This window comes from Medicago sativa, chromosome 5 (genome assembly GCF_051527215.1).
Source record: "Medicago sativa cultivar Bolivia chromosome 5, Bolivia_mono, whole genome shotgun sequence".
Classification (NCBI taxonomy): Eukaryota; Viridiplantae; Streptophyta; class Magnoliopsida; order Fabales; family Fabaceae; genus Medicago; species Medicago sativa.
Window position 1 is genome coordinate 1,901,185 of NC_140753.1, and position 26,324 is coordinate 1,927,508.

Below are 26,324 nucleotides of genomic sequence, written 5' to 3' on the forward strand. Positions count from 1 at the left end.
TTTTTTCATTTATTTGTTGTATATATTGAGCTTGAACTGCATTTGATATATCACAATATCCTCTCTCTTAAGTATGACGAAATTCTAGCCCGTGCTTGGCACGGGTTTCCATACTAGTAAGATATCAAATTTGTTACGTTCAAATAACAACGCTCATTTATTTATTTTTATACTCCATTTGGTCTTTAATATAAAAAAAAAAATCGGAAAAAATTTGCTTTATTTATAACTTTGAAAGTGTAGTTATTGTTTAAAAGACTTTTCTACCTCTTATTTAATCTAATCGTTATCTTTTTAATATTAGTGAATGTATTTAATATTTTACAACTTTCTATAAAGATATATTTATGCATATGGAACCGTCCTTGGTAACCATATGGAATCATCCTTAAAAAAAGCTTCTAGAAGCGGAAAGCAAGGCATGGAAGCCTACACTGTTGTGCCTCCTTCTCAAGATTTTGGTTTTGGTATCATGATTTAGTGGACTCGAAGGATTGTACCGTGCAACGCATGGCGTCGAGCTCGTGAAGGTGACTGTGATGTCATAGAGCAGCTAACATGCTTGGTAGATTGGTGATGTCGAGCGGGAAAATGATAAGTTGCTACTGCTAATATCGGGAGAGGGAGAACATGGCTTTGGATGTTGCAATTTTTCCATCTTTTTCTATTCAATTTCCTTGTGGTTAGATTAATCAAATGGTTGAGATTTGATTGTGTAGAGGTTGCGATTAAACAAATGGACCAAATGTGTAATTCAGACAAATCCTTTAAAACGTTATATATTGAATTGAAATTACTTGACCAAGCATTAGACAATTTTCAAATTTTATATAAGTTTGTAGATTTTATCTACTCGATAACTTCTAATTTAATTTAATGAGGTATTCAACAGCTTTTAAATATTATAAACATTTGTCTTCCCTAAAAAAAATATTGTAAACATTTGTAGATCTGATCCAGTTTAGCACCCTCCAAAACATTGTAGTCTAGGGACGTGCTAGAGTCTACAGAATTACCAAACCAAAACTTAAAACAGGTTAAGGTTGGATATAACATGTCCTTCCATCCCTCAACCCTAATTGGTAGTTCTATTGGGTTGGTGATGAGCCTTTTATAAACAATATATTCAACATAAATTCTATGTTAATTGAAGTAGTAATCTTAAAGTAAATTACTTTTGTAATTATACAAACAGAATTAGACACATTTGGTGACCTCGTACCAAATGCTCCGAATTTCATCACAAATTCACATATAATTGAAGCCAGCTTCAAATCCTTGCAGGCAAATCCCAGCCACCTCAAGAACATAAATACTGTGCGCCAAACTGGGCTACATATCACATTCTTGCTGTCTGCAGGAGATACAGATTCTGTGTAAATGATCACCAACAGAGTCAAAATACAGCAAAGCAAAGTAGAGCCTTTCTAACCCTGCCTTCAAGCTTAAGGCTTCGAAATTGAATTTCAACATTTCTTGAGAACACCATTGCTACAAATTGGTTAAATTGTACCCCAGTATTATTATGAGATTTTACAATGATGATACAATATAACTATCTAAACACATTGCCGGAAATAAACTCCACTCGAACCTGATTCAAAATAGACTTTATATAACAGTTTTATCATATTTTAATTTCAGTATCAGATGTAATCTAAATAATCACAGTAGAGAAAGGAAAATTTTACAAAATTTGTTCTCTAGGGATCACAGTTATAGCAATGGAAGAAAAAAGTGGCAAGATAAAAAATTTCCCACTGCACCCCGAAAGTGAGATGGTACATATGCATTTTTGGTTCTTGGTAAGACATACCCGTTGCAGTGACAAATTAAGCAATGAAGGTCCTCAATTAGTTTCATATGTTCCAGCAAGTTCATACACAAAGCCGACTCTGGGAGTGAAAGATGCAAATCATGATACTCCTGATAAGGTCAAAAGGCTATCTGAAGTACTCACTTGAGAAGGCTAACCCTGGGCCGAACTCCCCAACATACCAAGAGACTATGTTTAACGAAAACAAAAATTCCTAAACTCATAATGCCTCCTTGAGATGGAAGGTTCTGGCCATGGTCCTGGCATGATCATATTCATTGAGGTCAACAAGTATTCTCTTTAATCGACGAGCTAGATCACTCTCCTGTACATTTCTTCTCTCCAGAATCTTTCCAAGTGACAGCACATAAGCCACCAGAGGTTGCAATTTGCGGCTGCAACAAAAATAGAGAAGGACATGGATAGTATTAGATTTGATCAAAATTATATTAACACACATGAAGAGGCAATACTATTATTGTATGCACTACATATAATAAGATCACACAGTATTTGAGATCATACTTGAGTTAGACAACTTCATAACCACAAAGAAGCAAATCAATTAGGAAGAAGTTTAATTAAACCTACAACCTCTACTCTAATCCCCCTAACCCCGATGGAGGTGTCAAGTAGGCCCTTAACGAATATCCCACCCCATTAGCCCCCAAGTTATTTCTGGTATTCTAACCGACAGTAACATGATAAGAAGAGTATCAAGAAAAGAATATGCAAATGTCTCATCAAAGGAAAAATGCAACCACCACCAATTTCACAAAAACTTTGACAAAGTACTATAAACATACTTTTTGTCTCCAGTGACACTTGGGCCAGCCCAAACGCCATATAGGGAATCAATAATCCGTTCTGTTCTTATTATTGCATCTTGAACATTTTCTGATATGCTTCTAAAGTGAGGTAGAACTTTTGCGTACAAAAGCTCATCTAGAGCAAGCTTCTCTAACACTGACATTGCAAATATGTCCTTCCAAAGGCAAATATTTCTCAGTAGTCGAACAGACACACCAAATCGATATGCTGCAATTTTTGCAGCATCTGGAACAGCAGCTAGTACTAGTGGACTCCATGTAGGGACCTACAACACAAGACAAGATGGAAATTTTATCATCAAATGTTTCACCGTTACTAGTTTACTAGTTCCTACAAGCCCAATATATAGTATATAAATCACATTGCAAACCACCAGAAAATGAACAAAACAAATACCATATACTGCTTTACTAGTTAATGTAATGTATATGCTAATTGACCATACCGTAAGTTTAGCAACAGCATCAGCTAGACGTGTACGAATCGAAACTAGCAGATCTGCAAGGGCTTCACTTTTATGAGACACATGCTGCACAATCAACTTTGTAGCAGCAATAGCATTCATTGTCTCTTGTTGACTAAGCATGTCCCAGCAATGGGAAACTTCATAATGGAGAATAGGAAGTGCAACCTTTTCCACCAAATTTGGGACAAGCTCAAGGTCAGCATCTCCATCATCATGAACAAAATCCTTTCCATCTTCAGGCAATCCATAAGTGAATAACAATTTATACCTAAATATAAAGAGAGAGAGAGAGATTAAAAAAAAAACTCTACCATAAATTCAAGGAAGGTAAACGATAACCACATGAAGTGTAATGAAGTGGCTAAGCAAAACAAGCCAGTAAGCCAAGAACTCCCCTAAAAAGATTCAAGAAAGAATACTAAAAATGGAAAATATAGAATAGGTCAATACCATTTCATATCTTGAAAATCTAAACCCTTGTGAAGTGGGTCCCACCTCAGGAGTTCCAATCTTACATACGGAGAGAAGATCAGTGGAAGACTCACGGAAATATAAGCATCATTATAGCTTGACGAATACTCTCTTTTCCATTCTTCCATTCTTGTTTTGACCAGGGATAATTGACTATATTCCTCAGAAGCATCACTGAAAATCTCATCGGCAGCCTGCAGCACCAAATCTCGCTGTGACTGATATGCCTGGCTCTCACTATCACTCTCATCAGTGCTTGATTCACCCTCTACTTTATGATCATCTATTTCCATGGATGCCGACTTTTTAGAATCAAAAGCTTTAGACCTCCTGCGTTGACGAGCCTCAGCCATCACTTTCATTTTCTTCCGTTTCTCAAGATTTAAATCTCTACCAAACTCATCTAACTGCACTGGAAAATCTCTTTGTTTTCTGACAGCAGCAAATGCATCCTGAGCTGCACTTCTGGCAGCCTCCACGTTGTCACCTTTCCTGCTTAAAACTGACATTGCAGCTTTCACAGCTGCTTCTACCTCAACCATTTCGTCGTCATTGTTAGTGGCTCTTTTTTCGAAAATGGCTGATGCTCGATCTTCGTGAAGCTTCTTCATCTGATCTTCAAGTTCTTCAATGTAGTAAGCTTTATGCTGAAAGTTAAAGTCACATAGAACCTTAGTATTAGCCTCAAATAAATAATACCCCGCAGATGCATTAGCAAAAGTTACAAGCAGGTAAATGAGTTTCAAGTGTTAAATATCAAGTTGTGAGAAAATACATATTCTTCAACTTTAATAGAAGCATATGTTTTTCAAGTATTACCTCTGTTCCTTTTTATGTGTTGCTTTAAGATTATCAAAACATGCCAATACAATCAATTTTTTTTTTTTAATGAAATTATTTGTTTTTTCCATGATAACCATGAAATTATTTGTTGTATTACCTCATTTCATTTATTTGTCTCCAATAAATAGGTAAGGACATAGTTAATGTCATTTTGAACTTTACAAATGATAGATAAATAGTAACAAACAATTCATAAAAAGCAACACATAGAAAGGAATGAGGAGAGGCTTTTAAACGCTTGTACATTTCAACTCCTAAGACTGTTTGGCAAGGCCAATTTTCGAGCTTATAGCGGGTAGCTTATATGCTCATATAACTATTTGGTAACAGTCATTGTCACATGAGCTTGTAGTTGTAGCGTTTATTTACAAGCTTATAACTTCTCTTTTTCTCTCTTATTTTTACCCTCATCATCTTAATTGGAAAAAAAAAAATTAAAATACCTTTTTACATCATTGTATAATTTTCAGCTAGTTCAATAGTTAATTTTACCATAACACTACATATTAAATCAGCTAGCTTATCCGCTATCTGCTATTTTTTACCAAACAGGGTCTAAATCTCTCAAGCCATAGGTCCAGCAAGGGAATTAATCAAAATTCTAAATATCCAACACTTAAAATCCTCATTTTACATTCTTCCATCAGCAACCTAAAATAGGAAAATCCACAATACATACATAGACTAAAGAGTAGCAAGGACTCAAATTTTTGGCTTGAGCAAAGGTTCTTAACAGCACTTTTTTTTTTTGGCATATTTGCTGGATGAGAAACCTACTGACTTCTAGAAGAGTTGTATCTAGATTACCCAAACAAAGCTATGAGTTTATTCTAGGAATTAAGATGGAATGGAGCAATGGTCATTACAAAATGATAGTGGAGATGAAGAGGACAACATAAAAGTGATAAGCTCTGCTGTCAAGGAGCCTGTCAGATTGCAATTTTGACATTCAGAAGTAATATTCCATCCTACATAGGCAAGAATGTTGTTTTCATTTGCCTTGAATTCTTATATGATTAATTTGTCACAATACATACATGTCCCTACCACTTTGGACAACAAATTCACCACACAAAAATAGCAACATCAACCAATTTAGAATGGACACTTCCTCCTTATAAGCACATCAAAAATTTATTACATTTTATTTTTTCATTTATTAATTTAACTTCCCCCTTCATCAGTACATATTTCACAGATGCCTACCTGCCTAAACTCGTAAGTGTTTATTTTCAGTCGTTGTGGACAAAGAAATATTTACTAGAGAAGAAAGAAGTATATACAAAGACAAGCACGTGTTAACAGAAAATAGATCAAAGGACTTAAGGCAAAGAAACTTTATAAGTAGCAGATCTCCACAAAGCCTTTCCACTACCATCAAAATCAATGTAGCTACTTCATTAGTAAAATAGAAGGATGTATAGAAGAACAAAAAGAAGCAATACTAGTGATATTATGACAGGGAAAAATAACCTTCGATAAGTAATTTTGTACGGCGCAATCCCACTTTTATTTAATTAAGAAGGAAGATAAGGAACTTGGAAGAATGCACGAAATAAGGTTACCTTACCTGTAAAAAGTCGCATATATTTGAGATATAATTTCGGAGCTTTTGCATAAATCTGTACTTCTCGTCAGCTACCACTAATGAGTTTTCAAGATCAGTAATCTTCAAAAGGGAGGCAGACAAATTTTCATCTGTTTTGATCAATGATGACATTGTTCTTCCATGTGATTCCTGTCATTTGTGGGGGACACAAAATGCAATTAAGAAAACATATAAATCCGCAGAAAAATAAAGCTGTATACAACAACCAAAGTCTTATCCCACTAAGTGGGGTCAGCTACATGGAGCAAATTACGCCATAACATTGTCACATAAACCATATTTGGATCTGAAAAATAAAGCTGTATACATTTCATGAAAAAGCAAGTACCTATTGACGGTTGTTTTGTGTGAAAAATTGAAAACATGCAAATACCTGTTTACCTATTCATAATCATATACAACATAAATGTTTGCAAAAGACTGCAGTTGACCCATTTAAGCACAAACATAGTTTAAAGTGCACGTTAAGCCTATATTATTGGTCCCTTAAAACAACTATCGCCATTCTTTTCTTTTAACCATCATATTTTACAACCCTCTGGCTCTGGATCACAGAGAGTGCGTGGGCTTTCTTTTATCATATGTAATCAAGGCAGTAAATTGCAGACTGCATCATATGATACAGGCGTTTACAACCCTCTGGCTCTGGATCACAAACAGAGTGTGTGTGGGTATTCTTTTATCATATGTAATCAAGGCAGTCAATTACAGACTGCATCACATGATACAGCCGCAGCATCTGAGTTGCAATGGTCACTACAATCACATCATGTATATTTCATGCCTTGATTGCAAAGCACATCGACAGTTTGCCATCCCAGCCAACTAACCCTAATAGTCACAGTACAAGCATGACAGCAACTGTAACTTACAACCCTATATCAATATCTAATTATCAACAGGATGATTCATCAGACCAATTGCCAGAACCCCTCAACCTACACTAGGCAAATTTGATCCTTTCTTACCAAGAAAACCACAATTATGATTCTTTTGATGCCAAAGTCACTTATATGATACATTAAATGGCTCTAGATCTCTAACTTTTATCTTATTTCACTTTAATCAATATCACTAAGATCATAATTCACAATCAAAAAAATAAAATGTTAATTAGTGTAGACACCATGTGCATGAGATCATTAATTAGACAAGTAACCAAAAGCTCAGCCTGATACAAATGAGTTTGGTACTATGATATAAGCAATTCATACCTTAAGCCTCCTAACATTGTCCAGCATAGCTTTTTTTGCAATCTCAGCTTGTTGAGATATAGGAATGACATCCAAAATCGGTGTTGCTGGGATTGCTCCCCCAATGCTGGTATTCGCCGATGCTGCTGCTACAACATTTGGGACTGCACCATACACATTTGCAACAGAAGGACCAACAAAATTGGGCTGTTGAGCAACTTGCACAACAGGAACTTCACCACCACCACCCACCCTAGCAGACCCTTCATCCCTTCTCTTCACCAATCCTTTCTTACACTGCTCTTCTTCCCACAATCCTTCCTCCTCATCCTCCTCATCAACCACCACATCGACAAACCTCTCATCCGCAACCTCAAAAACACCCTTCTTCTCTCCATCTCCCTTCTTCCCACCAAACATTGCAATCCGGCCTCTATACTCCGGTTCCTCGTCACTCAACCCCTCCGCAGCGCCATGATTACTTCCACCATCCAACGAAATATAATCGGGTGCAGCAGCACCGGCCTTCCGCATCCTCTCCCTCTTAGCCTTAGCTGCTTTAATATCCTCTTCACCAGGAAAAAACGAATCTTTCCCATTTTTAATCCCAACAGAAGCAAATCTCGCTTCAAATTCCCCGTTTTCTTCAGAATCTGACTCCGGTTCAGACGTCACCGGTTTAAGCAAACCCTTTAAAACAATAACCGGTTCAGAAGAAGGTTTGGGTTCAGATGAAATAGGACGAGAAGCGGTTGTAGGAGTGACTAGGGTTCTTGTATTCTTCTGAAGCTCACGAAGTGCTTCTAAGGTGTAGGTACCAGCTTGAGGTTGAACATTGGAAGGTGAAGGTGAAGGAGAATGTGAAACTATTCTGTTTTTGTGAGTAGTGATTTTGTGAGAGGAAGAAGAAGAGGGTTTGGGGCGGTGGTGGTGGGGTTTGGAGGAGCGTGGACGAGGGGTTTCGTTATCGGCGTCGATTTCGTCGTCGGCGAAGCTGAGAAGTTTGGGTGGTTTTTTAGGTTTAGGGGCAGAGGGTTTGGAAGGGACGGTGGTTGGGGTGTCGTCGTCGGAGTTAGTGTCGGTACGGCGACGGAAATTGCGGGATTTGGCGGAGGACATGGCGGTGGTGAAAGGTTGTTTGGTAGCGAATTAGTTACAAACGCGATTATTCACTTTAAAATCGATTATAGCTTTTGCGATTCTTGAGTGTTGTTGTTGTTGGAAAATTGATTTACCCCTTTCGTTTCCCTCGTGTGCGTCTGGTTAGAGAAAGAGGGATAATTAATGTTGGGCGTGTATTTTTAATAGTTTTGCATGGTAAAAAAACAAAATTAACCGTTAGTTCCTTCATACCTGTTTTATAATAAATCGTTTTGACATTTCTATATATATTAGCAAATATATTTAATTTTATTTTAAAAAGAGAAATTATGAATGATTTTATAATATTATTTTTTTATTAATGACAAGAGAAAAATATATTAAAAGAATAAAAAGAAGATAGAGAAGTAACTGTCCTTGTAAATTTAACTCAGTTGGTAGAGATAATGCATAATACAGTTAAAGTTTAGGGTTCAAACTCCGACCTTCAAAAAAAAAAAAAGATAGAGTAAATTATAAGAAGTATGATAGAAAAAATATCATTAACCATGTATTACTATTGTAAAATGATTAATAATAAAACACAATTCTTTTTTCAAATAACTTCTAATAAAACTCGAAGGGAGATATTTTCAAACACTCACAATTTTGGTCAGAATGATTCACTAGATATAGAAGGCAATTCATAAAACTTTTATTCTCAACACAATTCAAATTATTTCTATGGCAAATAGTCATTTTTGTACCGAGATACATAATGAGTAGTTATAATAGTTTCTTCAATATGGTGTAATTTCTAAATAGTCTCCGGTTATACATTATGTTAATCAAATAATCTCTCAGGCATATAAAATCAATTAAAATTAATTAAAAATAGTTGTTTCAGAAACTATTTTGACTACCAGAGTGTCCAATCCGAGACAATTTTGTAATTTTGTTACATTGAGAGACTAGTGTGGTTATTCGTTACACATTCAAGAACGAAAAATGAATATTAGACCTTATTTTTTAAAATTCCTTTAACTTCATTTAAATTCAAACATCAATCACTTAACTTTCAATTCACATTAACTAAGAAATTAATTACAACCACCGCATAATCAAAAAACATGCGAAAATCGATTCACAACTTCCCCTAACTCTGTGTAATTAAAATTGATTAATATACAAGACAATGCATTTCATGAAACTTTGTCATTTTTTTTGTCTATAGATAAAGTGGTAACATCATTAATACTTTCACACATAGAACTGCAATGTCGATGTACAAACCAAATAAAGGTGTCCAACTTAACAACACATAAAATTGCAAGACCGATGTTCGAACCAACATGAATATGTCCAACTTAACAATTTTGACACGATTAAGTGAGCTATGCTTTAATAGTCGTGGTGATGAATTTCCAATTCCCAGCTTTGTGTACACAGATCTAAGAGGATTGGGCTTCTGATGTCCATTCTAATATACTCATAAAGACTGCCACTAACATCTTTTCCCTCTTATTAGCAATAAACGCTGAAATGGTAAAAAATAATTAAATAAAGGGTAATATTGAAAGAAAAGATGATACATCAAAACACAATATATTTTTTTTATATAAAGTCAAGATAAGATGTCTTTTTATAGTGTTCAATTCAATATTGTTCCTATTGTTGTAGATTCTTCCTCCTATTATTGCGGATTGTTTCGATTAACCACAGTACATGTTTGCGAACCATGGGCTTTGGGATTGCATTTTTTTTTGGTGATGGCCGAGGTTCGAACCTCGGACCTTGCATATTTTATGCATTGTCCATACCAACTGAGCTAAGCTCACGAGGACTTTGGGATTGCATTTGAATGTACAAAAAATTGTTTGTTTGCATTGAGGAATTCAATACTTGGGTATATCAAGAATAGTAGTATTGCGTATGCCCAACCTTGGAATTTTATTGTAGCTTTCCTGGATGGTTTGTCTTTGTGATGGTCTGCATATTATGCAAGTAATATACTTTTACCTACTCTTGGGAAAACTAAATTTATCAACTATTAAGCCTATGTGACATACGTACTTTCTCTAATTGAGCGCTAATTGAAGTTATAAAGTCATTTTCTGGTAATTAGTTGTTCTTCGATTATTTTAGTACTATTATGTAAGCAAGGGATCAATAAGGTTCTACGAGATATGAAACACTGAAGCACATACATCGGACATGACATGAGAACGTAAGTGACTGAATGTAATTGCATGCGTTGTTGTCAATATTAAGTGTCAGTGCTACATTAGCTTTGATGAAAATCCACTGTCAAGGTTAACTGGTGATGGGTAAGAGGCTTCCGACGTGTTATATACCAAAATTACAAAAACATCATTAACTATAGTCTCTCATTGATCACTTTGGTCTTCCAACGTGTTTTTAGATAGTTAATTAGTTTGGTCTTTGAATGTATCTTCCATCAGTCAAGTTGGTATATCAAATTTTTACGAGCAGAGTTCAGTGTTCCAGTACACAAAAACTAGTCTTAGTCTGAACAATTTTGAAGATATTGTTATATATTATTATTAGGCTGATGTGAGGGGACCATGAAATTTTTTGTATTACCTGTAGCTACTGTGATGTTCCAGGATAAAGCATATACTCATTCAAATAGACCGACTTTGTTTTTTTGAAAGGTCATTCAAATACAAATACTACTATAAATAATAACATGACAAGATTTTAGTGTATTGTTTTATATTAAAAGAATGATACATGATTGTTCACATACTAACTTGATAAACCTTAAAAATGCCTATTATTGATCATCTAGGTGGGCTTGGTCAAACCATTTTTTTATTGATCATGTCTATGTTTACTCACACTACTATGTTTAATTTCCTTACAGAGGCCAATTATTGAATTGAAATACACGTAAAAGAATTACAAGTTGATATGTATGGCATTCAATTACTGATTTTGGTTGGAATAACTCTCAAGGATTCACATTTTCTCAAGGCAAGTCCTTGTATTGCATCTTCCATGTCTATTTCTTCAGGTTTCATATCATTTTCTAGTTTCCAATCAAAAGAATTTAGCAATGATCCCAACATCATGTGCAACATCCTCATAGCCAAAGGCAAGCCGGGACAAATTCGCCTTCCACTGCCAAACGGCGTGAGCTGAAAATTTTGTCCCTTGATATCAAGCTTTGTTCCTAAAAACCTCTCTGGCGAAAATAAATTTGGATTGTCCCATACTTTTGGGTCTCTACCAATAGCCCACACATTAACAAAGATTTGTGCACCTTTTGGAATGAGGTAGCCATTGAGTTCGACATCTGCTTTTGCTTTTCGAGGGAGCAAAAGTGGAGCTATCGGGTGCAAGCGTAAGGTTTCCTTTATTATTGCTTGCAAGTAAGGGAGTCTAGTAACGTCTGATTCCTCGATTGGATTTCCTATTCCAATGGTTTCTTCAAGTTCTTTTTTAACCTTTGACATTACATTTGGATTGTGAAGCAGTTCAGCCATTGCCCATTCTAATGTATATGTAGTTGTATCAGTTCCCCCAACAAGTAGGTCCTGTTATAAACGAACCATTAGATTGCAAGTTTTATAGTGAATAAAATCTAGAAAAGGATTCATGGTATAGTTTATTAAAACATTTTTAAAATTTAAAGTATGATATATGATAAGCGTATGCACGCGCAGTTAGATAAATCCAACGGACTAGCCTGAGAGAATTAAGGACCGGAGAGGATCCAAGTCCATTCAGATAGATGCAGATAAAGTGGAAAAAAGAAAGAGAGATCAAACATCATGATTGTAAATAGTAAGAGATTAGAAAATACATGTAGTAAGTGTTGAATTTTTTCTCTGTTCAACTCCTTTTTGTTTTCTTCAGCGAGCAACGAGTCTAACATATCGTTGTTGGTGACAAAACCATCCCCTTCTCGCAATTTCAACTTCTGATTGATTATGTTGTCGAAGATACCAAACAACTTTCCTACATAAAACACATAGGTCCTTTTGATGCCTTGTGGATCAATCAACCTCAACAATGGGAAAAAATCAGCCATGTTTGGAGATCCAACCGTCTCCGACATATCCATAACCAAATCCTTGTTATTAGCAAAGTCTACAGAGAAAACAGTATTAGACAACAAATTAATTGAAGTCTCAAAAGCTACTTTTCCCATATCTATTGCTTCACCCTTTAGGCTGCATTGAGAAACATAATTGATGAGTTCATCTATCTTCCTACGCCTAAGATGTTGGCTTGCATCAAGACTCTTATTAGAGAATAGTTGATTTTTGCATACCCTTCGCATCTCTCGCCAAAGAGGAGAAAGAGAAAGGAATCCCACACCGAATTGGTCGTGGTTGAAAGCGGTTAAAGCATGTGGTACAGTTCGGTCTGAGAGTAAAGAATCATGTGTTTGGAGTATCTCTTTGGCCATGTCGGGCGAAGAGATAACTATGGTTGTTACTTGACCTAGCTTTAAACTTAATATTGGACCATAAATTTTGGCAAGTTTGGCTAAGGATTTATGTGGCTTGTTGTTCATTACAAAGAGGTTTCCAACTATGGGAAGAGGGAAAGGTCCTGGTGGAAGTTTTGAGTTTGTTTTGTTTCTCATTTTGGTTGCAAATAGTGAGAAAATAACTTGTGTGACAATGAATATTAACAAGAAGATAAGTATATAACTCAGAATATCCATATATGGTATTGTTGCCATTTCGAAACAAGTAAAAAGGATGTATGTGGATGAAGGTTGAATTATAACTTCTGTTGTGATGTTTTGTGTTCACTAGAGTGTCCTATTTATAATGCATCTGATTCAAACATCAGTTATTGGAAAACCTACTTGTAATTTCTTAATTTATTATATAATCAAGGTAACAAGTTTTTGATAACGATCACTGTATAATTTAATGTTATCCACTTTTTTATTATTAAAAACTTAGAGATTTCATCAAAACAAATATATAGATCATGAGAAAAACAACATTTATAAGAAGCCTGGCTAGAAGAATTTCTGATCTCAGCAAAGGTTTTGCAATGAAAATTTCAAATTTGAATAAGTCACATGGCCAAGCTGGTAAAGCAAAAACTTCAACGTTTTTTCTTTAGTTAATCATAAATAGCATGGATTCGCATATTGGTTTGCTATGTTGTGAGAAATTAATTCCTTCATCTAGACCGATCCTGGTTGGTTTGAACATGGTTCCCTTTCTTTTTATTAGGTTACACAAAAAAAGTTTTAGTACAGCAAGTAAAAGACATCACGAGTGTGTTTGATTCACAAAACAATATGAGATAGGTCAAAACAAGACTGATTTGTACTAGAGAGTGAGAGAGAGATGGATAGATAATATTTTGTATGTTGGAAAGTCAAAACGATATTTTGGTATTTCTGACTATATGTACTCTAGACAAATATGTGTCTCGTGATTTAGTGAAGAACAAATAATTCATGTTTTTGTTCGATTTCTTACTACTTGTTTTATCCAATTCCACGATCAGTTTCTAAATCAAACAAAGTACAATTTTTTGTTTTGTCTAATTCACTCCCTTGTTTTTTAACAAATCAAACTCACACGAGTGGAAGGACATGCTAGTAAGAGTAGCATACATAAGTTTGCATTAATAAAACCATAAAACTACATTATGGGTTTATTGAGTTATTGTGACTTGAGTTTGAATCTAAACTTTTTTTTGTTAATTTGTTAATGGATTCACTTGGGAAAGGGAGGATCAAAACCAAAAACACCGATTCACTTTTTTTTCCTCACAAAATTATATTGATTCACTGAACAAGTTTCCATTTGTATGGCAATGCTCAGTAGGTTACTCCCTCGTTTTATATATTGTTTACAATATGAATGAGACATACTTTTTTTTCCTTCTCAAAATAATTGTTACTTTCAATTTTTGAAGCTAAATTAATTATATATATTTTTTGACAAATTTATTTATCTTTTTCATATACTATTAATAAAAAATAATCCCCCCCCCCCCCCTTAATATTAATAAAAAAATAATTTTGTAAATAAGTTATAATTTGTCTTTTCAAACAAAATTAACTATTTTAATTACCCTAAAAAGAATTACATTTTAATTATGTAATATGTTAAAGGGACATATATTTTGAAACACAGAGTAAAATATAAGATAGTTTCTATTCTAGATAGGTATAAAATGGAATTTTTTTTTTTATTGGTTACAAAATTGAATTGTATTTATACTTTTAAAAAACAAGATAGGATTAGATTTATACTTTAAAAAAGGATTGCAAAATTTTGGTCAACAGAAAAAAGGATTGAAAAACAAAACCTTAATACATTAATTCGAATGTTGAATCAGTCACAGGTCGTCCACTGTTGAAAAAATCATAATCGTTAGTCGTTTACCTATCGAAGGTATATGTGAACCAGTCACAGATGTGTTATATATTTTGCGTGTGGATTACGTCTTGAATTTAATCAACACAGATAGTAATAAAATAAAAATAACTCTGTTCTGTTTCCTTAAAAAAAAAAAAAAACTATGATTCTTTTTTTTGGCTTTCGCACCGGTTTCCGACCCATTAAAGGTGGACGACTAATCCGGCTCATGCGTAGAGGCATGCGCACTGGCAAAGCATTGTTTCCTCTGGGAATCAAACCTGGTATTCCCCGGGTACGTCATTGGGAGAAGCTTCTTGCCACCGGAGCCCAAGCAATTTGGTTTAAAAAAAAAACAAAAAAAACTCTGTTCTGTTAAGCAAAAATTGACTTGTGCGGTTTTGTATGATTTTACTACAATTATTGTGAACGTTACGGTCTGAATCAAATACAAAAAATTAGAATAATAAATCAGATTGACTATATGATTCCAATTTAATATTTTTATTTGAAATAATATCAAAATTACAATCTCTCATTGTTTTCAATGATTTTATATGTTTTTTTAGCTTGTAAATATTCTTAGTTTTGTTTTACTCATAGAAATCTTCTCTTAGAGACAACGCGTAAAGCATATTGTATATATTGATATCTATTTCATTTAAAAGAAATAGTTTATGTTTGGTGTCATTTCTAAATAACAAAATTTAATTATAAATGTGTATTTAAGGTTCAGTTTTGTACATATATAAAAACTGATTATAATATGATTTTTTTTTATAATTTATATGCAAAAATTGTACATATGTCCGATTTATTCATATATCAATATAGAGATTTTTTTTTATAATTTATAATTTATAATTGTGAATCATTGTAATATGTCAAAATATAAACCTATATTTTTATTCATATATCAATATAGAGATTTTTTTTCATATATCAATACATGTGTCTATATTAATTGATTCTAATATGTTTGATTGATTTCTTGTAAAACTGATTTTGACATGAAACTAGAAATTGGAGTTTTTAATTTTAGAATTGAATTTTACACTCAAATTTATTGTTCAACTCATTTTTAACCAAAATCAATCTTGCATAATCAATTTTTATCACCGTAAAACTAAAGATACACATCGACACATTGGATAAAGGATATAATTTAGCTTTAAATGTGTCATTGGTCCCTGCACTTTCATCCGATTTTGGCATTGATCCCTGCACTTTTTTTGTTTGGCATTGGTCCCTGCACTTTGTAAAAATATTGGTATTGGTCCCTCTGTTAACTTTCTGTTAAATAAAACACAAAACTAATGGAGTGCCACGTGGCCCAATCATTTCATGCCACGTGGTACCAATACCAATATTTTTGCAAAGTGCAGGGACCAATACCAATATTTTTACAAAGTGCAGGGACCAATACCAATAGTTTTGTGTTTTTTTTTTTAACAGAATAAAGGAAAACAAGCTAGCTCCATAATCAACATCATATATCAAACACATATATTTTATATGCTAATGTGTGTGAAGTTCGTGATACTTTTCCCCAAGGCCATAGTCAGTCATGTAAGAAGGTGAATAGGATATAGTGCTGCTAGAAAACTTTGGTAATAAAATAAAAGGTTATGCTAACAAGTGTCCTTAGATTCAACAATACATCTTGACTTTTAAAAATTTAAATTCACCATTTTTCACCATTTTTCAATACAATATTTTTATTTTTATCCTCTTATCCAATGTCCTAAGGACACTCTTTAGAATTTTCCTAAAATAAATAGAGAGAATAAAAATTGGAGAGGATTTTAACTCATTTTAAGGTGTATTATGTTGAAAGGCAAAGAGATGGGGATGGTTACCAGACCCCAATAGCGGTTATACCGTAAAAGATGCTTACAGACTTGTTATTTCCATAGGCGAACTGTTGGATAGAAGTCTTCTTGTAGATGTTTGGCATAAACAGATTCCTTATAAGGTGTCTATGTTTGTGTGGCGTCTCTTTCGGAACTGTCTGCCTACCAAAGACAATTGTTGCACAGGCGTGTGATTTCTCCAGAGAACGTGACTTGTATCTCAAGGTGCGGACATCCGGAAACAGTGAATCATTTGTTTGTGGATTGTATTTTCTTCAGTTCTATTTGGTACTAGGTTTGGCAGTGGTTGGGTATTTCTTCGGTGATGCATACTGATCTTCGACATTATTACAACCAGTTCACTAATATGGCAGGATTACCTAGAGTTACTTATGTTTTTCTTAGAACTATTTGGTTTGCTACTGTTTGGGTTTTATGGAAAGCGAGGAACAATTGTATTTTCCAAAATGCGGTTTTTTCTCCGGATGGTTTGCTCGAGAAAGTGAAACTCAATTCGTTTTTACGGCTGAAAGCAAATCAAGCAACATTTAATTATAGTTATCATGATTGGTGGAGGCATCCAATCCCTTGTATGGGTGCTCTTTTGTATTTATTTTTATCTGTTTCGACAGGCGTCTCTGTAGGGTAGCACCTAATTTGTGTAAATACTTTTGGGTGGGTTTCCCTATGCACACCTTGTGCAGGGTGATCTATTGTTGTTTATAATATATCATTTTAGTTTGTTAAAAAAAAAAAGTAAAGAGATACTATTGTTTTCTCTCCTTTTCACAGATTTTCCTTCCTTTCTATTGTGCGGCGTGATGAATGTATATTCTTCCACGGAGAGAGAAAAACAATATTTTTTGGTGATTGAATATTCCCTTATTTTTCGGGGAATTAGTCACTTTAGTCCCTGAATCGGAAGGGATTCGTCACTTTAGTCCCTGAATGCAGATAAATTGCAAAATAGTCTCTGAATGTAGACTTTGTTAGTCAATTTAGTCCCTGAATGCAAACTTCGTTAGTCAATTTAGTCCATAAATGTAGACTCCGTTAGTCACTTTAGTCCCTGAAATTGACCATGCAGGGACTGTTTTGCAATTTCTCTTCATTCAGGGACTAAAGTGACGAATCCTCTCCCATTCAGGGACTAAAGTGACTAATTCCCCCTTATTTTTCCTTCGAAAGAGAATATTCCCTTTATTTTTGGTACAAAAATATTCCCTTATTTTAGCTACGCCTAGATTTAGAATTTATTTATTTATTCTTTTAGAAATTATATAGACACTAGACTTTTGACCCGTGCGACGCATGGGTCTTGTCGACTATAATAGAGACCAATGAATAATCTTTAACTCGTAAGATCATGGGTCGATCAATAAACGCAAATTAGATTATTAAAGATACAATATTACAATCAAATTTGTCTTACTATGTCCTTCAATGACACTTGAATCTTATCAAATTTTACATTATAGTTTTGAAAAACTAATCAATTAAAGACCGTTATTTTATTTTATCATAATATATTATTGGGGCATTATCTTCTCTTTTTTTTTAAATTATAAAGAAAAAAGATAAAAAGAATACAATATTATTATATTGTTGCACGAGTCAATTTTATTTATTACTTTTATAGTTAAACATCAAAAATTGACTCGTAATAATTGTTTTAAATTTCTACTAACATGAAAAACAAAGTCACTTCAATTAATAGAATTTCTAAATTACACGTACATCTCTAAAAAGAATAATTACACTTTGATATTTACTAAAAGTAATAATATAATTTTCCAACCAAATACATATCATATCTGCATATTCTTATTTATTAATTTTGTTACGTCTGCAGCAATTTAACCTAATTTTTTCCCGCTCATTTGCATTATTAGGTTTGCAATTATTTAACCTAACAAATTCCATCTAAAAAAATGCATCGCACCAATTTCATTCTTATCCTCTTGCCTTTTCTTTTTTTTGAAGAAAATATTTTCTACACTTATTTGATGCTGCACGTTTGTTCTAGAAACTATGAGCATATCAATGATCACGTTTGATGCCTTCTATTTTATACTTTTTTTCGGCTACCCTAATTTCCATGTAAACTTGGTTATATATACCTGAATTATTGATAGGATTACCGAATTTTCTTTTATAATATTTTCAGATGTCATACATTTTATGAAGTGTTTTATTTTGTCTACTATGGATTATCACGTGTTATTTTTTCACCGTTACCTATTATATATTGCATTTTATTATTCGTATGTCAATCCCTTTACAATAAACCCGAGCGGAGCACGGGTCAAAAATCTAGTATAGAATTCAATAATAGAAGAGATCTTATACAATGTATTAATTATTTTGAAGATGTGTGCTTGGTTGAAGAGCTGTGTAATTTACCACGGTTTAGGTTTTTTTTTTTTTTTTAGAGAAACACTGTTGTTTAGGTTTTATTTTGAAGATGTGTGCTTGGTTGAAGAGCTGTGTAATTTACCACGGTTTAGGTTTTTTTTTTGAGAGAAACACGGTTTAGGGTTTGCTATATATAGCCGAGTTTGCATGGAAATTATGGTAGCCAAGTTTGCATGGAAATTAGTGTATTCTGGTTGCAAACGTATTAAATAAGTGTACAACAACTTGTCAAAAAAAAAAATCTACAGAAACAATAGATATATACAAACGATGACACAACAGGATAGGAATGAAAAGCTCATCAGTGAGGATAAATATTAGGGATTGCTGCATTTTAAAGGGAACTAGACCAACGACCCGTGCGACGCACGGGTCATGTTGACGGTAATATATAAAAATAAAGTATATCATATAAAATTTTAATGTTAAATAAACCGTATATTACTTGTATTAACATTAATATATTTGACCATATTTGAAGTTATAGTAGCATTGTCACTATCTTCATTGGTTATAGATATCCTCATCCCTTCTTTTAAAGTATTAGAGATAACCTCAAAATCTTTCCTCCCACCAATGATATCACATTTCCTTCAAGCATATGATTTCCTATCTTTTTTTATTAACTTTAGCATTCAGAACTCAACTCGATCGCACACCCGTCCATCATGGGTGAGTTACATCACATGTAAAATGTATTTTTATTACTAATTGATATGAATAGCATAGAATATCCTTAAAAAAAAAAATAATAGCATAGAATAGACAACTTTATTGTCATTGGTTTCATATAATCTTAATCCACTCGCACTCCTAAATAAGACATTTGAACACATTATATCATATTTGATCAAAGCAAACCTAGACTAATTCCTTCAAAAAAGAGGTAAGTTACTCCACATATGCACAATGCTTAAACTTTATCTTTCATAATATTGGGATTGGGATGACTTCACCTGCATTATTTTATTCATTCTAACTAAATTCAGCAGAAAGTTTTGAATTTGAAAATTCGTTTATCAACAACTATCAAGGAAATACCAAATATACAATGAAACATTACAAATATCCATCTTTCATTAAATTTCATGCGACCAATTGATGTCCAATCTTAGTAACATGTATAAATAACTCATATCACTTACAATGCTTCAACTAAATTTAATTAAAGATAGTTGGATTGCTTGGCTTGCCGGTCAACAACACATTATAATCAATTTCTTCTTGCAAGCTGCAATCAAGTTAATCAAAAAGGTCAATGATCCTATGCAAGCTATACAAAGAGGTCAATTGATAAATACAAATGCAAACAGAAATTACACTATTTCGGATTCCACAATTGACTTTGACATTAAAAAAACTACACTACTAATATAACATAACTAAATAACACTTATACTTCTTTGAAAAGAACGCAACATAAGTATTCTACAACACTTGTAGGCTCATTTTCGTATTATTAAAACCTCATCATCTAAATCTATGATTCCTTCCCTCTATTGGTGCTTGATTCTTGGAACATATTCAAATATGAAAGCTTTTACCTGTAAATTATTGCAAGATAAATAAATTAGCAAACTTTGTTATGCAAATAAATCAATGCATAATAAACACTTTGAAAGATCAAAAACTGACCTTCCTCTCAAACAACCAAGCTATACTAACCCATCTCATATGTAATAAGAATCACCATTGTGAAATCACAGCTAAAACAAATATCAACAATGTAATTGAATATTGTTGTCAAAGTTAAATTTTTCATACTAACATAATTAACTGGTTAGAAAATTTTATCATTGAAAATTAAACTTATACCATTTTTTTTCATAAGACTCATTATGCGTTTCTCTTAGTGTTCTAATTAAGGCATGTTATCCAAGCAAAAATCATAATTACCATCAGATACTATCATGCACATCTAAACTACAAAAAATGAACTAAGCAAAGAAAAAATAAGCAAGGGACATTAGGCTTGACAATTAGCAAGTATTATCATATAGTTATGGCAGACCACAAAAAACATATTCAGACCACATTGCATTGCATGCCAACAAAACATGTTCTTCATATACCATTTAAATTCTACCGAGCACACCAAGTGGAAGGAAATTGTATAGTTATGGCAGCAAACATTACATCCAAACAAAATGTCATTGTTCATGACACTACAATTCAATACATGCACTGAAAACATCACACAGAAGAAGAAGAAAACTGCTTGAACAAATTGTTCTAGCAACTTAAATCCAATCTTAAAATTACAATGTAAAATGGAATGAAAGTACCTTAAAACCACAAATTAACCAACGATGATAATGATAGACCATAGATGCTATCAGTAATAAACTGTCAATAATAGACCATAGATGAAATTCTTAAACAATTAGGAGCATATATTAGCAAAGATAATAATGGTGAAACAATGATAATGATTCCAAAAATGCAATGGCTTAATTGTGCTCAACCTGCGAAGAAAAACAAAGATAGCATAAAATTGAAGCATTAGTTGCTGCAATCCTTATTATAAGTTATTTATAATATGAGAAGAACTGATTTATGCGAAATTTTAATCAACATACCTGTATACATCAAGCCTTTCATATAGACAGAAGGATTGATCATTGAGTATACTATAAACATGAATTTATGCGTTTCAGATATGATGGCAAATGCAACAGTCAGGTCAAACAAAACCTGTAAAAACAAATTAAGCAACACACTGATGAGTTAGGTTTGACGACCATGATTCAGACATTTATTTAAGATTAATATCAATACAGTACATACTTGTATTGATGGCAGACAAATGTATCAACAAAACGGCAACACCTATATTTCATCAGCACCGAACAATTCATAAATTGCAAAAAAACTTCTTTATACACCACGTTTGATGTAGTATTGATGCAATTGTTGTCCTCATCTGTCAATAAAATTTTCAGACCGTTTCGATAGGTTACTCTTGATACCGCAACGTATAGTTGACCGTGCGAAAATACAGGTTGAGGTAGATATATACCAACTTTTTTCAGTGATTGTCCTTGGCTTTTAATCATGGTCATAGCGAACGACACAAAAATAGGAAACTGTCTACGTTGAAGAAATAGGAAACGGTCAAGAAGGCCGCACCACTTGATTATCAACACACCAAAAGGCATGACTCAAGACAACCTTTCGTGCAGAACTAAAAGTTGCAAATTCCCACAATAACTCAATTAGTAGTCACCAAGCACTCTATCTAAAATCCATATCAAACTTACTCCATCTTTTCCTTTGAAATACCCAACGGTCACAAAACCTACATTATAATAAAAATTGATACAAAATCACGATGGCCACAAAGATGAATTTCACAAAAAAAGTGAGTCAATCATTAAACTACATGGCATTGTTCATCTCCAATCTCGAATATATAACAGCGAAAAACAAATTATAAGGACAACAAAATCATATTAATAGACTCATATCAGGCCAAGGAATGCTTCTCACCTAGATAATTAAAAGGCATACCACATGCACATCTAAGTATTGCATAAAAAACTAAACTGAAAAAGGGATACAAAAGAGTCAACTGAAAAAAGCGTTGCATTCACATTGAAAGGAAAAAAACTGACAATAAGCCAAAGTCATGGGGGGTAAAACAACAGTATCAAAACATATATATGAAAATATGTGATATATCCTAGCCATTAAAGTATTAAAAGTTCAGTTTCCACTATTACACAATCATATCTCCCATTTGATGGTTTTGGTTATATCATTTCTACATTGCCAATTGAATAACCCCTCAAGAAAGGAAAAAAAATAACTGAGATGTCAAAATAAGTTAAACAATAATAGGAATGATAGTAGAGATTGTCAAAAACAGAGCAAGAAGACTCAAGTGGAATATGAATATGAGAAGATAAAAAATATTATTAGCAAATTGTACATGGCTACATATGAACTATTTGTCGAAATGATTAGTAAATTCATGACCACAGTTCATATCTTCAATTAAATCTATCAATTCAAAAGGAGAGTTCTAATACCAAATTGTACATAGCTACATATGAACTATTTGTTGAAATGAGTAGTAAATTCATGACCACAGTTCATATCTTCAATTAAATCTATCAATTCAAAAGGAGAGTTCTAATACCATAATATAAAATCACTTTGATTAACTACCTAAATGATTGTTTTGAAAAGTATATTTGATTGCAATAGATTCTCCATTTAGTTTGCTGCTATTGAATGACATATGGCAGCATGACAAAACAATGGTTCTAGACAACCTTAAGGCAAAGGATATTTATTATTTTAGCAACTTCTTCATCACTATAACTTAATCTGTTAATCCATTATTCCGTTGTCAACAATGTTAAGGCACATGTTACCTACATTAATACTGAAATAAGTTATATTAGTGTATGTAAGGGAACATAGAGGAAAACTAATACATCCGCAGAAATATAAAAGAAGCAATTTTTTGTTGAGGATATGGATTATTTCAAGGCTTACTTGAAAGGAGGGTTTGATTTTGCTCAATAGGCAGCATCATAAGAGACAATAGAAGAATCAGAAGTCACCTAAAGCAAAAGCAACCAAAAGCAAAAGTCATCTTAAGCCATGAATGGAAATCAGATATAAAGAATCAGTTGAAAGCAAAATAGATATATACAAAGACATATAAACATATTTATCCTAAACCATAAATACGAAGAAAAAAGCTTCCAAGCAATCAAAGTGTAAAATTCGGACGATTATTTATGTGGACAATTACATTTATTTGTGAAATCACCAATATGCAAATCTAAATTGAAAAACAAACAAACCAAGGTCCAGAAATTATTTGAAGAGGAACGTCCAAATTCTGCATTGTTTTTGATGTCGGGTATGCAGATTAAAGCAATTTTCTTTTGTACTTATATATGGTTTTCTAGGCATTTTTGCCTGCAGTTGGTATGTTTAGTTTTAGTGCAAATTTTATGTGTTTTCAGCAAGCTTTTACTTTTTTTTTCCTATTTTCCTACATCAGTATAATTGGTTAATTGAAAAAGAAAAAGAAAAACAGAAACAATCTAATCTAAAATAACACTAAAATTGTAGTTAAAAAAGGCAATCATGAAGGCATCACCGGACTTGGGATAGAAATTACAGCAACTCTGCACTAACAGGAAAGGATACACAGTTGAAAATAGATTACATTAGCAACAGCCGGCCAAAACGACAAACCTTAACAGCCATATACTGAAAAAACAGCAGGACTCAATGGGAAAATAACATAATAGACATTAGCAAAACACCAAGACACAAAACCAACAAACCATCAATTTATAACTCTCTAGCAGCAGATACAAAAGCAAGCACAAAACATACAAAAATTACTTCTTTCCTGACCGAAACACCATCAGTTTGAAAAATATGAATACCACACCAAGTTTGAAAATACCAATTTTACATTATACTACACACTCAAAATCTACTATTTTATCCAAAGTTAGAGCAAACCTTGTTAAAAGTTTTCAAAAGCTGCAACACGAATATGAGCATTGCTTCCAGCAGCATCAAACTTTGCACTGAATTTGTCCACCTAAAAGAATTACTTGGCAAAATCAGTTCTTTTGAGGATCGAAACTAAAATTGGCATATTCAAAAGATGTTCAAATAAAAAATGTCTATTTTTGTAAAGTCAACGGAAATTGTGAGTTCCGATTAAAGGAAGCAAAATTAAGAGAATCCGATTGAAGTTAACGGAAATTGTGAGTTGCAAATATATAGCATAATTAATCCATACTCACAAAGATCTATGAATCCCTAGAATTGTTTCTTCAAAAATTCAAAAAAATCAAATAAAAAATTCAGCAGACGAAAGAGAAGGTTAAAGATGAATTTTTTCTTGAAAATTGATCAAAGAAAATAGTAGTAGAGCCGCACACCACATTTCATTCTTAACAACAGCAACGCTTACCCATTACACAGAAAAGATGAAAATTTATGTTGTTTAATGTTAACTCATGAAACTGGAACAGAACCAAACTCAATTATTTTTGTTTATTTTGAAATTGAAAAAGAAGCATACAATAAAAAATAAAACAAACTAACTGCCATGGATTGAAACCAGCAAATGAAAATGCCGTGAATTTCGAGATTTTGATGTGATATGGGATTTTCTTCTCGGTCTGCACACTCTACCTCTCAACCAAATTTACTTACCCATAAACAAACACTAAAACACAATTCAACCAAATTAAAACAGAGCCAATCCACTAAAACACAATTCAACCAAATTGGAACAGAGCCAATCTGTTGAGGCTGAGGCAAACAACGACAGTATGTTTAGGCTGAGGCGGTAGAGGACGGACGGCGGCGATCGAGTCGACGACGGCGAGGGATGAGAGGAGAAATACGACTATGATGGAGGATAGATATGGTAGAAAGTTTTGCTATTGATATGTTGTGGGAGAGGTTTGGTGGTCGCCGTCGATGGATGGGGGAGAGGGTTGGCGGTGGTGATGATAAGAGGAAGAAGAAGAAGAAACGCGTGACCTTGTTTTGGGAAATAGGAGATTCAAATAAAGAGAGAGAAAGAAGAAGAATTAACCCGTGCTTTTTTGCTCTTCTTTTGTTACAGCTGTTTCTAAATTAAGGGTTAGGTTAGGGGTAAAATAGGAATTTTAGTCATTAGGGTTTAGGAAAAATTAGGGCTTCAAAGTTTGCTTGGGGCAACTTTTATATATAGATTGATTTGTTAGGTTAAATTGGGGGGCTGCATTTTAGATGGAATCCTTATCCTTATTTATTAATTTTGTTACGTCTGCAACAACTTAACCTAATTTTTTCCTGCTCATTTGCTTTATTAGGTTTGCAATTATTTAACCTAACAAATTCCATCTAAAAAAAATGCATTGCACACCAATTTCATTTCTATCCTCTTGTCTTTTTTTTTTTGAAGAAAATATTTTCTACCATATCAATGATCACGTATGATCCTTCTATTTTATACTTTTTTTTTGGTCAAGAATTTTACACTTTTTTTTTTGGATTTTTTTTTTAATTTCATGCCTTTTTTTTGACATCCTTATTTATTAATTTCATTCCTATCCTCTTGCCTTTTTTTTTTTTGAAGAAAATATTTTCTACCATATCAATGAATCACGTATGATCCTTCTATTTTATACTTTTTTTTTGGTCAAGAATTTGACACTTTTTTTTTGGATTTTTTTTTTAATTTCATGCCTTTTTTTTGACATCCTTATTTATTAATTTTGTTACGTCTGCAGCAACTTAACCTAATTTTTTTCCGCCCATTTGCTTTATTAGGTTTGCAATATTTAACCTAACAAATTCCATCTAAAAAAATGCATTGCACACCAATTTCATTCCTATCCTCTTGCCTT

The 26,324-nt window shown here is 33.2% G+C and overlaps 2 protein-coding genes and 1 long non-coding RNA gene across 13 annotated transcripts; all 3 read right to left on the reverse strand.

Moving 5' to 3' along the window:
* Window positions 1-1,044: 1,044 nt before the first annotated feature.
* Window positions 1,045-8,433, reverse strand: ILP1 (GC-rich sequence DNA-binding factor-like protein). Of its 4 annotated transcripts, none has more exons than XR_015011321.1 (7): window positions 7,251-8,433; window positions 5,998-6,165; window positions 3,564-4,231; window positions 3,093-3,381; window positions 2,623-2,912; window positions 1,817-2,211; window positions 1,045-1,354 (listed from the first exon to the last, which is right to left on the reverse strand). XR_015011321.1 is itself a non-coding variant. In XM_085712283.1 (6 exons), exons 1-6 carry the CDS (start codon window positions 8,346-8,348, stop codon window positions 2,037-2,039), a joined length of 2,688 nt encoding a protein of 895 aa, XP_085568409.1. In that variant the 5' UTR covers window positions 8,349-8,433; the 3' UTR covers window positions 1,596-2,036. The 4 variants fall into 4 exon arrangements, 1 of the variants encoding a protein (XP_085568409.1); XR_015011319.1 differs by having other exon boundaries at window positions 1,045-1,372; XR_015011320.1 differs by having other exon boundaries at window positions 1,045-1,491.
* A 2,582-nt stretch (window positions 8,434-11,015) lies between these two features.
* Window positions 11,016-13,086, reverse strand: LOC146919019 (geraniol 8-hydroxylase-like). The gene is made up of 2 exons (XM_085712284.1): window positions 12,139-13,086; window positions 11,016-11,869 (listed from the first exon to the last, which is right to left on the reverse strand). Exons 1-2 carry the CDS (start codon window positions 13,024-13,026, stop codon window positions 11,255-11,257), a joined length of 1,503 nt encoding a protein of 500 aa, XP_085568410.1. The 5' UTR covers window positions 13,027-13,086; the 3' UTR covers window positions 11,016-11,254.
* A 6,264-nt stretch (window positions 13,087-19,350) lies between these two features.
* On the reverse strand, window positions 19,351-25,667 carry LOC146919020 (uncharacterized). Of its 8 annotated transcripts, none has more exons than XR_015011323.1 (8): window positions 24,436-25,667; window positions 23,446-23,513; window positions 22,432-23,332; window positions 21,730-22,240; window positions 21,522-21,636; window positions 21,228-21,407; window positions 20,088-20,648; window positions 19,351-19,898 (listed from the first exon to the last, which is right to left on the reverse strand). It is a non-coding gene; the product is annotated as an uncharacterized LOC146919020 (long non-coding RNA). The 8 variants fall into 8 exon arrangements; XR_015011329.1 differs by lacking the exon at window positions 19,351-19,898 and having other exon boundaries at window positions 20,041-20,648; window positions 21,730-21,865; window positions 21,966-22,240; XR_015011328.1 differs by lacking the exon at window positions 19,351-19,898 and having other exon boundaries at window positions 20,041-20,648; window positions 21,730-21,865; window positions 21,962-22,240.
* Between the last annotated feature and the right edge of the window lie 657 nt (window positions 25,668-26,324).

Excerpts from the sequence above, each read along its gene's own strand:
- LOC146919019 (XM_085712284.1), bottom strand. The coding sequence starts at position 13,026 with ATGGCAACAATACCATATATGGATATTCTGAGTTATATACTTATCTTC. Across the intron at positions 11,870-12,138 it reads AAATTCAACACTTACTACAT|GACCTACTTGTTGGGGGAAC; the intron begins GTATTTTCTAAT and ends CGTTTATAACAG.
- ILP1 (XM_085712283.1), bottom strand. The coding sequence starts at position 8,348 with ATGTCCTCCGCCAAATCCCGCAATTTCCGTCGCCGTACCGACACTAAC. Across the intron at positions 6,166-7,250 it reads ACAATGTTAGGAGGCTTAAG|GAATCACATGGAAGAACAAT; the intron begins GTATGAATTGCT and ends CACAAATGACAG. Across the intron at positions 4,232-5,997 it reads ATATATGCGACTTTTTACAG|CATAAAGCTTACTACATTGA; the intron begins GTAAGGTAACCT and ends TTTAACTTTCAG.